A 15,925-nucleotide genomic window follows, 5' to 3' on the forward strand; every position below is an offset into this window, starting at 1 on the left:
AGATCATCTAGTCCAACCACCCTCCCATTCCCAGTACCACAAGCTACTAAACCCTATCTCGTAGCTCCTCATCCAGGTGCCTCTTGAACACTGCCAGGGACGGCGACTCCACCACCTCCCTGGGCAGCCATTCCAGTGCCATACCGGTATGAGCTCAAGCAGTGTGATTTAGAAGTCATCAAGGCTCAGTCCCCATCAATTTAGATGGCAAAGATGAAAACTATTTGAATTTTTTTTTGTACTTTTGAATTCAATGTGGTTAAAGTAATTGATTCAGCACATAATAAGATTGTGGACATTATAGTGTTTTCACTGAATTACCAATTAATAGAAAGAAAGAATATATTATGCTGCATGGAGCTATTTTTTGCAAAGCTTTCTAACTCTCTAGGTGAAACTTAAAGTCTCTGTTTATTTTGATTCTAGTATTGTATCAAGAAACATCTAGTAACAAGGAATTAGTTATGGTTGGGTAGAATTTCCAATGTGGTATTTAATATTTATCATGAAGTATCATTTCTATAGGTAAAGAGAAATTTCAAACTCTACAAACTTCCAAAGTTATTCAAAAACTAGTATGATTTTCTTCAGGCTGTGTATATTGTGAAGTGCTTTGGTCTCTTGGTTCTGAAGCATCAAGGTCTGTTCTTCTTTTGAATCTTGTGTCACTTCTAATGTGCATTTTTGAGTCCTGCAGAATAAAAAATAGGGAAGGGTCCTGCTGTGATCTACTCAGTCTCTAAGCATGAGGAGAGAAAAGTGGTCAGAATGCATAATTGGATCCAGGACTCAGATGTGCTACTATATTCATTAAGTGAGACAAAGCCTGCACAGAACTCTTCTGTTCTTCAGCAATTCACTTGCAGAATTTAATGTGTCATGGGAGTAGAAAAGAGCATGTGACAACAACTTGGTCATATCTAGAATTAAATGTTAATACAATAGATCTTCTGCATGGAGCAGCTCTAGTATTATTTCAGCTTTGGGTTGTAACCTGTGCAGGCTTCTGGCTTTCTCAATTGTTCTCTGAAAAACTAAGGGAAATTATGAAAAACTTAAATAATCTGTACTTCCTCCTTTGTTATTTGACTACAGTAAGAAAGTACTAGAAATAGCTTTTCAACTTTCTCAATGAACTCATTCTATCTCCAATGCCAGGGGTATCTTTTCACTAACTCCAAAGATCAGAAATACTTCCAGACATCTACTTCATCGCTATGTGATACAAATTCCAGGATCGGGACAACTAAAATGGAAGAAATATCTCATTAGCGTTAACAGTAATGAGAGCTTCAATCCATCTTAAAAAAAATGCTGATTATCACATAATGAGGCAAGCATGTATTTTATTTTTTGTTTATTTTTGGTGTATTCATCCATATCTAATACAGATGTAACTGTTGCCTTCGAATCACTACAAACAGTCCAATCCAAACATATTTAAATATCAGAATAGAACAAAGTTTATTTTCCCAATTATGTATATATAATTTTCATATATGTTTAGATTTCTTCAGCATTTTCTTCTACAAAACTTATATAGAAAAAAAGGAGATAAACTTTGTAATATGCAATCATTTTTACCAGCAACATAGCCTTTCCTTATGAATGTTATTTCCATTGCCATCTTGATAAGTACCTAATGCTTGTCAAAGAATCTGATAGCACCAGTGTACTCAACAAGCTGAGTAATAGATTATATTTTCAGTTGTTCCTTCACTTGTATTAGCTAACTAGCAACCCAAAATACTTCTTAGAGAAATCTTTAAAATTAAATATTAAGAAAAACTGTAATTGCTTGGATCATACACAGAACTGAGTATGCTCCTAGTGAGATGGTTGTTGTGTTCTCTGGATAGCTGTGCGTTTTTTGTTGTAAGCCCACATATTTATATAGTATGCATATTAGCTCATGATGTCCTTGAAATGTTGGTCCCTGAAATGTTGGTCCCTGAAATAGTTCTCATTATACACTAATTCCTCATGCACATTTTATGGTTAAATTAGCCTCTGACAAAACCTGTTGTCTTGAATTATGTGTCACACATTAATTGGTCTAACTATTAGTTAATGAAGCTTTTGTTATACTGTCAATTATGTCCTTCCTTCAGTGATATAAATCACTTTTGTATTTTTATTCAAATTATAAATACAAAAATGTTCTAGATTCAACTTTTTTATTTGAATTTGTCACTTGGTGAACTTTCCACAATTTCTATATATTTTTTTTGTCTTTGTAATTTACATTATCACCTTTATGCTTATAATTATTAATAATGATTTTATTACCAACTCATTATTTTATAATTGTTACAGATCACATATTTATTATATACTATTGTATTTCATATTATTAGATTTAAACTTGTTAATAGTTATTGCTTCTACATATCTTTTTTAATGGTAGGTTTGTATTCAGTCATTTAGCACAGTCTGACAAATACTTTTATTCCTTGTATTTTTCTTCTGACAGTCACAATTTCAAAATCCTGTTCAATTTTACTTGGAGTTTAGGTCTTTGAATCAAAGAGCACATATATAACCTAAGCCTTGGAGGCTTAAGCTTATTGAATAAAATCCTCCTTGGGCATGAAAGAAAAGCTTTTATTGCTTGTTGCAGAACAATGCACACTAAGACAGGGATTTTTCAGCTTCTTACACTGCCCTTCTAGCAAGGGGTCTGGAGGTGCAGAACAATCTAGGACAGAACCAGGACTACAGAGTATCTAGTCAAAGGGATATTCCATACCATATAGTATCATACTGCACAATAATTCTGGGGAGATTTGTCCTGGGGAGCTGCCACTGATTGGAGACTCTTGGGGCATCTGTTTGTTGCTGGTGAGCAATTACATCACTTGCTTTGTTTATTCCTTTTTTTTCTTTTTTTTTCCCACCTTTCCTTTATTTTTCCTTTTTACTGTATTTTTTTTATTATTAAATTGTCCTCATCTCAAGGCACAAATTCTTGTATTTTTCTTTTCAATTTTCTCCTATGCTGTACTGCAGGGTATTTGAGACTGAGTGGGTGAATGGCTGTGTGGTGTTAAGCTGTCTTCCAGGTTAAACAACAGTAACTTCTTACAGAAAGGATAGTCAACTAGTAAGTTAGGAAAAGTCTAAGTAATTGTCAGAAAAATCTGATTTTAAAAGAATTCACACAAAAAGAGAAATAAGAAGTTTTGAGCACTTCTTGGTCACAGTTACCAAAGGAGACTGATACCTTTCTTCATTCAGCTGTCCACTGCCTCTCCTGAACAAATGGAGAGACCAACGAGAGAAAGAGAGAGAAAGAGAGGAAAAGAAAGGAAGTCAGTAAGTACAGTACAGTGATTAAAGACAGTCTACTTGAAATTGAAAAAAAAAAAAATTAAAGAGAAATATAATTTAAAAAACTTATATCAACATTTATTTTCTCTTTGGTTAGAAGGAGCATTAAAGATCATCTAGTCCCAATCTTCGCACTAAGGTCATGGTTGTCAGCTCACTTGGGATGCCCAGGGCTCATTCAACCTGACCTTCAACACCTCCAGGGATGAAGCATCCACAACTTCTCTAAGCAACCTGTTCCAGTACCTTACCACCCTATGAACAAAAAATTACCCCCAAACATCTAACTTAAATCTTCCCTTGCTTTAGTTTAAAAATATTCCCCCTTCTCCTATTATCAGACCACATAACATTTGCTCTCTCTCCTAAGTTCCCTTTAAGTAATAAAAGGCTGTAGTGATGTCTCTCCTGAGCCTTCTCGTCTCCATACTCAGAAAGTCCAGCTCCCCCAGCCTTTCTTCAGAGGCCTCTGATCATCTTCATAACTCTCTTCTGTACCCACATCAGCAGCAGTACGTTTTTCTTGTACTGTGGTCCCCAAACCTGGTTGCAGTACTGTAGATGGAGTCTCACAGAAACAGAGTAGAGGGGAACAGTCACCTCTCTCACCCTTCTTGCCATTCCTGTTTTGATGCAGGACACAGCTGGTGTTCTGGGCTGCAAGCAAGCCCTTCTGGCTCCTGTCCAGCTTTTCCATCTGAACTCCCAAGTGCTGCTCTGTAGCGCTTCTCTGAATTCTTCTCTCAGTCCGTACTCACATTTGGGATTAATGAGTTACAACAAATCTAAATGCAAGGTTGGATTTGTTGTAACTCATTAGGTTTCCATGGAGCAACTTTTCATGTTTGTCCAGATCCCTCAGGATGTCATCCTTCTGTTGTATCAACTACACCACTCAGATTGGTGTCATCAGCATTAAATACTATTATGTTCAGACTCATCCTCACAAAAGTGTGTAACTATAGACTACTGTCTCACCTTTCTTAAATTTCTGTGTAGAAATTTATAACAGCCACACATAAATTAAAATGATGGAAAAAAAAAATCCACAACAGGAAGTAAATAATTACTTCATATTATCTTATGAGGATTTCCTTGTGCTCTCTGCAGAGGTGCTGTGTATTCCAGTAAAAGTTGAAGATTCAGTGTGTAACATCTTGTCCAAACAGCATATACTATTAATTAAAATCACACCAGTGATTTTTTTAGCCCTAGGGAGCCTCAATATCATCAATAATCTTCAGGAATTCAGTCTAAGTCAGAGAGACAATGTCAAGAATAGTCACTAAGTCTTGCTTATCTTTGTCCACATAATTAGTTTAATTAATTTGCTTGAGATTATTTGTCTTAGTAAGGTAGATATCATGGCCCACTACTTATACCATTTTTGTACAGCATTTTGCTTTAAAATCTCCTTTAAAATGTCTTCCTCTTTTGACTATCCATACAAATCCACAATTGTTGATTTGTTGATGATATCCAACAAATAGATCTAATATCAGAGTAAATATGTTTTTGGTTTGTTTTTTTTTTAAAGTTGAATTTCTACAGAAGATTTTCAGGCGTTACCTAAGAATAATCACTGGTGAAATGTACAAAACTGGATGAAAACAGCTTAAATCTGTGATACAATTTTAAGTATGAAATATGGTATTCAATATCTGGTTTTTAATGCTACTTTAATTCCCAAATAATGAGCCACAGATTTAGGAAAGGAAAAGAAGTCCAATTAGACTAATCTAATGAACTTTTTCACGATGCTAGCCTTGCAATTTAGCAGTTACATTTATGATATTTATTACTATTAAGCAATTAATTGTAATTAGTCACATTCTCAAATGTAGGCACCTACAAAATGCTTTAGCAAATTTAGAAGAATGTAATTTGGATCATTAGGACACATATGCCTCTGGAAGTACTCCTGGAGACAACTTTTCCTGCAGAGATAGCAGGAAGTTGTGATGCCTACAGAAATGTTGCTGAACACAACTTATACTTCAAGCAATTGTTTCTGACAGGTCATAGTAATATAGAACAGTTACTTGAGGAATAAGTTCATTTAATCATGTCCAGTTTATACATATCAGACAAGAAGCTGACCTATAAAACACATTTTCAATGGGGCTTTGCTGATTTCCACTATCTGAGGACAACATTTCAGATGGTTTCTGATTAAATTTAGAAATGACAGCAGTGAATGGAAATGCAATTTTAAGGGAAGATGTTTATTTTGCATTAATATAAAAATACGTATTAAGGGAGATACACTATCATAATTACTGTATAGTCTATTGCAGACAGTGGAATCCGACGTCCTTTTAAGTCTTACCCATAGGAAACATCATAATGCACTATTTCATGTTTATTGTCTAGAATTTAAACTTACCCAAAACCTAAATTTTCAGTTCAGTGTTCTTTTAATGGCATTACTGTGCACTTCTAGGAGTTGTCAGGATAAATTTTCTTCACCCCAAGAATTCTGATGAAAACAATGAAATTGAGTTTCCACAAATATCGTTGAGAAATTTTAGTGTAGTTTTACTATAATTACATTGAAATATCATAGGTATGCTTGCAAGTTATAGATTTTAGTTTTAGTTTTACTGTTTTTATCACTTTTCTCACATTTCTATTCTTTTCATACTAGAGGAGAAGCCTAACTTTAAAAAAAAAAAATAAACAAAAAAAAAAAAAAAAAAGAGGAAAATAAATATTCAGTTAAGATTTTGTACTACATATAAAAAAGAATCAGATTTTTAAAGAAAAGTTTTGAGGAAAATGGGAAGTTACATTTTATTTCCATTCTTTCATACTTTATATTTTTCATGTTCTATTCACCACTATGAGAAACTGCTTTCATGTTATTATACTTGCAAATAATTAACATTTACAAGTAACTATCACTACAAATGATACTACTTGCATATTGGATTAAATTATATGTATATACACTAATAAATCACAAGTTTAGTAAGGAACATTTTCCCATTTATACCAACACTGAATTTTACAATTCGTTATGGGGATGGAGTTGCTTGCTTGATAGTGGGAGCTACTTAAATACCTCACTATTCATGATAGTGCTAAAATCACCTGTTAAAGGGAAATACAGGATTTTGACTATGGTCTAAAACATGCATCAGTGATCGTTATTGTAAGAGGCTGAAATTAATCTCTTTGTACATATATTTTATTTGATTTTTTCTGTTGAACAAGAAGTCATATTTTTACAATTAAAAATATTCAGTATTTAGATAGTAATATTTTATCCACTGCATGTGCATTCAAATATGAATTTTATCTCCATTATTTTTTCTTACTCTCAGTTCTTTAGCAATCATCCCAGACTGAGATGCATAACACAAAGTGAAGAAAAATCTTTGGTTTAATGAGCCAGATATATTTAACATTTAAATTCACTTTGGTCATGCACTTTGGCTTCTGTGAGATGCAGTTGCTCTATACAAGCACACATTTGTAAAAAAAGAAATTCTAATGGCCCATTGTTTCTTCAATCAAGCATGTATAGAATGCAGAGAAAGTACTAACAAATACAGATATGAAAAAGAACACCATCTGTTATCATTCATAACAGAAAGAAATATAGTAATCCTTTGCATAAACTTTTTTTATTCTGACATTTTGTTATGTCAGCTGTTTTATATCATTAGTTCATGTAATTTTCTTTTATAGGTTCTTCCTCTAGCAAAATTTTATTTTAAAAATTCTTGTTTTAAACGTATACTTTAAAAGTAGTATCTTACTAAACATTCAAAATAATTGCTGTACACTACCTATCAAGTACATTTTTAAAGCCTTTTTATTTCTTTTTTTTAAAATTTTTTTTTTGGTCATGCCTCAATGTTCTTTGGAAGTGCAAAAAGTAAAATAGATTGTAATATGAACAGTATTCAAAGAAAAAGGTAATTGTTCTGATGTTAAACTTCAAAAGAATAACACTTATCAATCTAGTGCTCAAAGAAAATATGGATATCCAGTTTTATAAAATCTATACCTTGTCATTTTTTAAGCACCAGCACTAACTTTGTGCAGAAATTAATTAATGTGAAACTTTCTGTACTATTACATTCCATTCAGCATATTTACCAATAGTTGATATTTTTCTATGACTTTTAGAATAAAACAAGAAATATAATCAACATCTAATAAAAATAGAATTCAATTTCTTACTAATGAGATATCTTTTTTTACGTGAAGCCTGTAGTCATCCATCTTGAACCCAAAGCATGTAGGAAGACATAGGTAGAAGTATATTAAATCTGACAAATGACCTCCCATGTGCAAAGAAGGAAATAAAGATTCATTCTCCGTGTTTGTGAGATCATTTTGATGAAGGGAAGGCTAATTGAGGATGACATATATTCTAAATCTAATTCAAATCAGCATTTTTACATGAAGACTCATCACATTTCCAATGGCACAGTCCACCATAAAACAGCTTAGTAAAGACATTCTGAATTTGATTCTTGAAATTTTTTTAAATGCTTCATCAGAACTGACATTTTTAGTGGTAATGAGTTTTCAATCTTAGTATTAGTACAAATGAGATAGCTGTAGTATTTTACATCTCTTATAAGAAGAAGCATTTCTTCTTAACACAATTAAGCCTCATATTTTAGAGAAAATTGCAACTAATATGTGATTATGTTTAGAAAACATGCATTAAATGTGTAATCACAGGATTTTTTACCTTAAAAGCAAATCATATTGAAATCAAGATATTGCTAAAGTGTAAACCTTTAATCTGGCATTCACAAAGTAATTATATTTAAGTACAAATATTATTATAATTATTAAAAAATACCAAAAAAGTTACATGAAATGCTGCTTCTTCTCAATTTAAATGACACAAATTTTTCTTTGAGTTCACTGTTGTATTTTTAACACAAACTTAATAGCTCAGCTCCATCAGAAGACTGATATCATTCTACACTACTAGATTCGTTTTGTTAGGAAAGCAGTTTACATATTGTGAGTATAATACATACATGAAAAATCATGACCAGATCTCACAGAAAGACGAAACTGCATTTTGAAGACATTTTTGAAATAATGGTATAAAACTCAGTATGCAATTTTGGACTGTGCATGAACAGGATAGAACAGCTATGAGATTGGCTGCTATAATGAATGGGTATTATTTCTTAACCATTTCAATTAAATCTGCATGAAAATTATTTTTATGCAAGGAATGTGTATTTATTATTACTTATATATATATATCATATATACTTATATATACTATATATACTTACATATATTATTACTTATATGTATGATGATCATTCAGCCTTCTATCTGCCATGAACATTTTTAGAACATTTTAAAAGATCAGATTTCTCTAAGATAATAATGCTTTAGAGGTAGCAAAGTACTGACATACAGAATTTTTGATATACTAATAGTTGCCCAGAAAGATGACTACATGCTTTGGTGAAGATTCTCCTCATGCAACAACTGAAAAGACCCCAGGGAGAAGAGTTAGTATAGACAAATGCTGCCATAGATCTGTGAAAAGATGATTTCCAAATGGTGAATGCTTAGTAACTGCTATGAAATATTACTGTCACCTTGAAAACTCAATTCTATGTTTGTGATATACTATAGAAAGTATGCGAAGACCTCAAATGCAACCTTAGGCTTTTGGTGCTGGAACCAGTGTAATTTTCTTCATCACCATTTTTGAATGCACCATTTATTGAGAGATACACTTAAAAAAAAAAAAAAGGAAAAAGAAAAGAATATTCATTTCCTGAAAGTCAGAACACAGCAGAGGCATGTGCAAGTCAGATATACATGTCTAAAAAGAGCAAGATTTTTTTTCAGTAAATAGACAATAGTATTAGCTGTAAAATCATGTTCCTTAACATTTGGATCTCATCTTGATTTAGTCTCTGCAGTGTGCTTTCCCTCATGTTAAATAAAATAATGAAAGTAAGTACCATTTTTAAATATTCATCACCAAGAGTGGAAAACATTTCGCACCGCACCATGGAGGTTCACTTGTTCACATATTTCTCAATGTAGCCACTTCTGTCAAATTCCTAATGGACTGATAGCAAATTTGAATAAAAGGAGATGGAGGACTACTGTAGAATATAACACAGGCTCTATTGCTTGTAATGATTGTGTTCTTCCTTTAAGACTTAATTTATTTTTGGCAGAAATAATTATGTGGAATCATTATGCCAATAGGTGCATGGTATTCAGTGTTTAATTTAGGAAGTAAAGGATATAATTCAATTGTTTCCTAGACCACCTCCAGTATTAAATAAAAACTTATGTAGACAGTCATCAATATTGTATCTTTGTCATTTATTATTTAATTCAGATATCATAGTAAAAATAAAAATGGCTTAACTAGCCAAAATGCAGAAATAATCCATGTGCAACAGAGAGGGCTGTATTACAATGGGCTGTAGCGACCATGCTCTGGTCAAGTTCATGATCTCGAGGAACATGAGCCTAGCAAAGAGTGAAGCCAGGACCCTGAGCTTCAGGAAAGCAAATTTCAGACTGTTTAAGGAATTGCTTCAGGGAAACTTTCTTAGGGACAAAGGAACAGAACAGAGTGGCAGCACTTTAAGAATGCCTTTCTGAGAGCACAAGAGCTCTCCATCTCCCAGAATAAGAAATTAGGAAAACTGGTCAGGAAACTAGCATGTCCAAGCAAGGTCAAACTGAAAAAAAGAAGGAAAAAGTATAGTAAGAAGGAAAAGTATAAGCAGTGGAAGCAGGGATAGAAGAAGGAATATTAGAATGCTGTTTGGATGCATGGAGATTGGGTCAGGAAGGCTAAGGTGAAGATGGCATTAAACTTGGTGAGGGATATGAAAAACAACAAGAAGAAATTATTTAGATACATTGGACAGAAGAGTTAGGCAAAGGACATTGTACCCCCTCTGATAAATCAGAAGGGAGAGCTAGTCTCTTCAGACATGGAAAGGGCTGAAGTACTTAATGAGTTCTTTCCCTCTGTCTTTGATTTCAGTCAGGCTTCCCACATTTGTTGCGTCCCTGAACTTCTAAGTGAGGGTCTAATTTGAGACCAGTTTATAAGACTGAATATGTACAAGTCCATGGGGCCAGACAATATGCATCCCAGGGTTCTGAAGGAACTGGCTGGGGCGGCTGCAATACTGCTCTCTGTCATATTTGAAAACTAATAGCTGTCAGGCAAAGTCCCCAGTGACTGTCAGAAGGGAAACTTCACTCCTATTTTTAAGAAAGGAAGAAAGGAAGACGTGGGAAACTACAGAATGATAAGTCTCACCTCTGTGCCTGGGAAGATCATGAATTGAATCCTCCTAGAAAATATATTAAGGCATATGCATGACGAAGAGGTGATCCGAGGCAGCCAACACAGCTTCACCAAGGGCAGATCATGCCTGGCCAGCCTGGTGACCTTCTATGATGGAATGATGACATTGGTTGACAAAGGAAGGGCAACTGATGTTGTTTACCTAAACTTGTGTGACATCTTTATCATGGTCCCACAACATGTCTTTATCTCTAAATTGAAGAGGTGTGGATTTGAAGGCTGGACTATTTGTTGGATAGAGAATTCTTTGGATGGTTGTAGCCAGAGGTCAGCTGCTTTGTATTCAGGTGGAGGCCAGCAATGAGTGGTGTCCCTGACAGGTCTGTCTTTAACATGAGTATTTATGACATAGATGATGGGATTGAGTGCACTCTCAGCAAGTTTGCAGATCACTCTATGTTTAGTGGTGCAGTTCACATCATAGAAGGAGGGACCTGGACAGGCTGAAGAAGTGGGCCCATGAGAACCTGATGAAGTTCAGCAAGTCCAAGTACATAGTGTTGCACTTGGGTTAGCCAATCCTAGATGTGTCTACAGTCTGGGAGAAGAAATGAATGAGAGCAAGCCAATGGAGAAGGACCTGGCGGTTCTGATGGACAAAAAAGCAGGTGTCAACAGTTTACAGGCTGCTTCAGCCCGGTTCTGTGACTAATAGGGCTGGGGGACCCACAGACCCACACCCTGGAAAAGGGGAAAGAGGAAAAGGGCAAAGGGTAGGGAGTTGGGCCTAAAAACAAAACAGTAGCAACAATCTGAGGAGGAAAGCTAATTTACTAGAAAAGACATTGGAATGCAAGATAACACAATATAATACAATATAATACAATATAATACAATATAATACAATATAATACAATATAATTGCAATTGAAGCTAATGTATCAAATAAAATGAGAGGGAGTGTGTCAAAAACCGAAGTCCTTATTCTAATATTGAAGGTGAGATGAGTACACATGCTGCTTGGACGAGCAGAAAGGGAAGAGAAGAGAAGAGAAACACATCTCACGATCTGTGGACAGGTCCTCTGAACAGAAAATGGAAACAGATTCACAGAACTAGAGCATTAACTCTTTAACTCCCAGTGCACTACATGATTTTATAATGTGGAATACCAGTAACAAAAATCATAAAACCATGACAGTTGAGCATGAGCCAGCAGTGTGCACTTGCAGCCCACAAGGCCAAGTCCTGAGCTTCATCAAAAGAGGGGTGGGCCACTTGGGAGGGCGGAGACATCAGTTTTCTACTGGCTTGGATAGCCGTTCAGGTTCCCTGAGAGAGGCCCTAGGACCTGGGGTTTTGCTTTCCTCAAGATTCTCGAGCTTTTGTTCTGGCCACCAGTTAACTAATTTCTCTAACCTATCTGTTGTCAATCCATCCATCAAATTTCATGAAATACCCTTTTTCCAGCCCAGAGTCCAAAGTCCATTATGTTTATGAAAGATATTCCGCCTACTGGTTTTTACTGGCAATGAGACCCTTCCAGACCCACTGAGTTTTGGGCTAGGTGGCCTGGGGGCAAGACTGGCTGTTGCAAGCCTTACACTTCTTAGCTCGGATTTACTGGGAAAAGAAATCACCGTCCCATATTTTCTTCCATAGTTAATTAACTCTTGGGCTACCTCTCCCCACGTCCATACTTTGCATCCTGACTGCAGATGGTTGGGGGTTACAGTTTCTTCTAACACTGCCCGGGTTCTTTCTCCCTGTGACACAGTTTGTATCCTTGCTTGTAATTGTATGCCCATGGGTTTCAGTGATTCCGGAAGCCCTCTAATTAAAGGGGTCATTCTCTCAGGATCAACGGGCATCATCATGGGCGATTCATGATGTGGCTGCAGCTTTCTATCATACATCAGTTGGAGACAAGCAGCCTTTTGAACGCTCTCTACTAATTGGTCAGTAGTTCCAGTAATGGCAAGAGGGTCTCCCCGTTCTAAAGGGTTGAGACCACCTGCCCAATAGGCAGCCCTTTGCGTTAATGACCAGGGAGCACGACTGTTGCCAGTAGTTAAAAATACTCCTGGTCCCCAGTAACCTTCTGCTTCCTTTTCTGTTAACCGAATCTGGTCGCCACCAGTGAGACTCACCCTCCATACATATTCTGTTTCTGATTCCTTTGGAGAGTGGCTAAAGTCCCTTTTCAATTTTGCAAGCTCGGTGGCCAAGAATGGAATTTCTTTAATGTTCATTTGAGGATCTAGATCCTCGCTGTTATCGAAGGTATATTCTGTTTTTATCAAGGGACGCAATGGAGCTATTGGGATTTCTAATTTGTCTAGTCTTTCCTTTATTTCTTGTGGTTCTTCCTGAGGAAAAGTTTTTTCTTGAGGCAAACCATGGGTGACAGTATCGTTAGTATCCTTAAAGAATCCAAAGAACTGTTAACAGTTCTTTGAAAGCCATCTGCAACAAGGCCGAATTATGTTTCTCTCTTTCTAATTGTTCCTCGAGATTAACTATTTGATTCTGCAGAGTTTTTACCAATTCTTGTGTAACTCTCACCGATTCCTGTAGTGGTTCTATGGTTTGGAGTTCTGCTGAATGCTTTTCATTTCGGAACTCCACAGCAGCTTTTAAAGCAGCCCCGAGTACGGCACAAATAAACGACTTTCCTTTTCCAGCTCGAGTACGAGCCTCATTCTGTAAGACACTAATGCGGTCTGAAACACTATGCAAATTATGCCAATTTTGGCGTGCCCAGTCCACCCCTGACAAAGAGGGATGAGCACCGTGCTTTTCTAAAAGGTCAAATAACACATCTTCACTTTTCATACTGGCAATACTGTTACTCATTTCTTAATACAGTGAAAGATCTATACTAAGGGAGGAGGAGCTACACATATTCAAAAGCTCAGTTACTCTTTTCCACTCCTCCCAAGGAGATAGACCACACCTAAACAAATGCAAATGCTCCAATCACACCTCCCTTTTGTTGAGGGGAGCACACAAAGACAATAGGAAATAAAACTTCTTGGAGAGGCACACACGTTTAAGTCACAAAATATAACCAGAGAAGTCTTCCCGAGGAGGCACACACGTATTAATCAAAATGCAAATATTCAAGTTGGAGAATATGGAGCGGTCTTCCTGGAGAAGGACTCACGTCTAAATTTTCAAAACTATCGCTCCTTGCAACTCCAGGAGGTGCACACAGAAGAAAAGTTTCAAACTATATCTGGAAGGACAACACTCTCACAGCGGGTATCCTGCCGACTACGCCAATAAAAATGTCTCGCTCCAATTTATAGGAGGGAGATGAGGTTCTTTTAATATCTGTATACCCGGCGTGAGATTAAGAAACAACGGTTCATATGTTGTTCCATCCAGTTTATTACCAAACCTAATCAGGGAGACGGGGAAGGGAAGGAGGGCAATAGAAAAGATGGGAAAGAAGCAGGAGTTGCATAAAGCGGGGATAGTCACCAGCAGGATCCAGCAGCGGTCCCGTTGCACGGTGTTTGAAGGTCCCAGGCAGACGCAGCAGGGGGACGGGGAGCAGCAGTGTGGCCGGCCTTGTGCAGCAAGCAGGTAGACGAAGAAGTCGAGGAGCCAATACTTGAAGCTGCAGCAGCACTCAGGCAGCAGGCACAGGAGAATTCGACAGCATACAGGAGTCACCTCACGAGGAATCTGATCGTCAGGAATCCCTCTTCTTCTTCAGGAGGAATCTGCTGCCAGAAATCCTCCGTTCTTCATGAGGAATCTGTTGTCAGAAACCTCTGTTCTTCTTCATGAGGAGTCTGTTGTCAGAAAACCCATCCCCATAGTTTTCACTTCCTCTTTTATCCTCCTTGTTCTCCTGCCTACGTGACAAGGATGGGTCTTGAGCAAGAGTCATTGAGTGCCCCCTGAGATGGCCATCATCCTGAGATAAGTCCACACAAAGGAGCACTTCACAGCTATTTAGCTGCAGCTCATCTCGCTCTCGTTGCCCCTGGCCTTGCCCATCTGCGTCCCCCAGACAAAGGATCTCACAACCTTTGCCCAGGATTTGCCTGGACTTGTTCATCTGTGTCCTTCAGACAAAGGATTTCACAATCCTTGCTCGGGACTTGAACAAGTCCATCTGTGTCCCCAGCAAGCTTTGAGACACAGAAGTTAACAGAATAATCTCTTACAGCCAGGAGGGAGAGGTGATTGCAAGGCCCCATCTGGTGTACTGCATGCCAGTCTGGGGTCCCTAGTACAAGAAGGATGTGGAGCTGTTGAAGTGGGTCCAGATGAAGACCGTAAAGATAATCAAAAGCCTGGAGGTCCTCTCCTACAAAGAAAGGTTGGGGGAGTTGGGCCGGTTTTGCTAAGAGAAGAGAAAGCCCTGGAAAGACCACGTTGTGATTTTCCAGTACTTGAAGGGAACTTAGAAGCAGAAGGGGGAGAAAAAAGCCAAAATAATTATTAAAACATATAAGATTTTTAAAATATAAAATAAAATGTTGTGACTTAAGTAGAACTATCTATGAAATTAAGATAATTAATTGTATATTTCTTTCTAATGTCTTTGGAAGATCATGCTTGCTTGCTATTTGTGTTGTCTCTTCAACATAGCGCTGGTCTCTGGGCTGGAAAGTAAAATCTTTATGTTACAATAATTCTCACTACAGAATTTCTGTTTCATTTGTAAAAAGAAAAATATTCCTTATATTCCTTGCTACTTCACAATGAAACTCTTTTCAATTTGAAATTTTCCCATGCTAAAATCCTTTTTTTGCTGTGTCATCATTAACCATTAGTTAATGGCAACTTTTCCCTATCTTCCAGAAAGTAACGATATTCAGAAATGAATTATCTACGTATACACAGATAGATGTATAATGTTGTATATTTTTTTCTATTATTAAAATGCAGGCCTTTTAAAAGCTGAGTAGGAAAAGTAGAAGGGTGGTCTCTTCTTCCCTGGGGCAAAACTTAATGACACAGAGTCTGGTGGGAGCTGGATTTACAGCTTTGATTCTTGAAGCTATCACAGTAAGAAATGGTTTAATTAATAGGTGCATGAAGAACAGCATACCATATAGGACTGATATATCTGTTCTTAGCACTGAGGAAATCTAGGCAAATTTCAGAGTGCATTCTCATTTCACCTGCAATGAAATCTTAGAAGAATTATTCAGAATTTAGCCATACCTAGTTTATTTTTTGGCAAAATTTTTTAGTCTCTTTCTTTAGTCATAAATATTTTTAGATTTAGTGTTACGTTTTTCTGCATTCAGTTTTTTTGTTGATACTGTGAATGCAAGAATTTTTTTTTTT

The 15,925-nt window shown here is 36.4% G+C and overlaps 1 protein-coding gene across 1 annotated transcript; it reads right to left on the bottom strand.

Annotated features, from left to right (window-relative positions):
- Positions 1-11,906: 11,906 nt before the first annotated feature.
- On the bottom strand, positions 11,907-13,468 carry LOC122171545. The gene is given in 2 exon segments (XM_042839189.1): positions 11,907-13,038; positions 13,040-13,468. Coding segments are annotated over 2 exon segments (1,560 nt in total). The 3' UTR covers position 11,907.
- Positions 13,469-15,925: the final 2,457 nt, after the last annotated feature.

The sequence above is a fragment of the Centrocercus urophasianus genome, unplaced genomic scaffold, assembly GCF_019232065.1.
Source record: "Centrocercus urophasianus isolate 14NV4802_14NV808 unplaced genomic scaffold, USGS_Curo_1.0 seq_9, whole genome shotgun sequence".
Classification (NCBI taxonomy): Eukaryota; Metazoa; Chordata; class Aves; order Galliformes; family Phasianidae; genus Centrocercus; species Centrocercus urophasianus.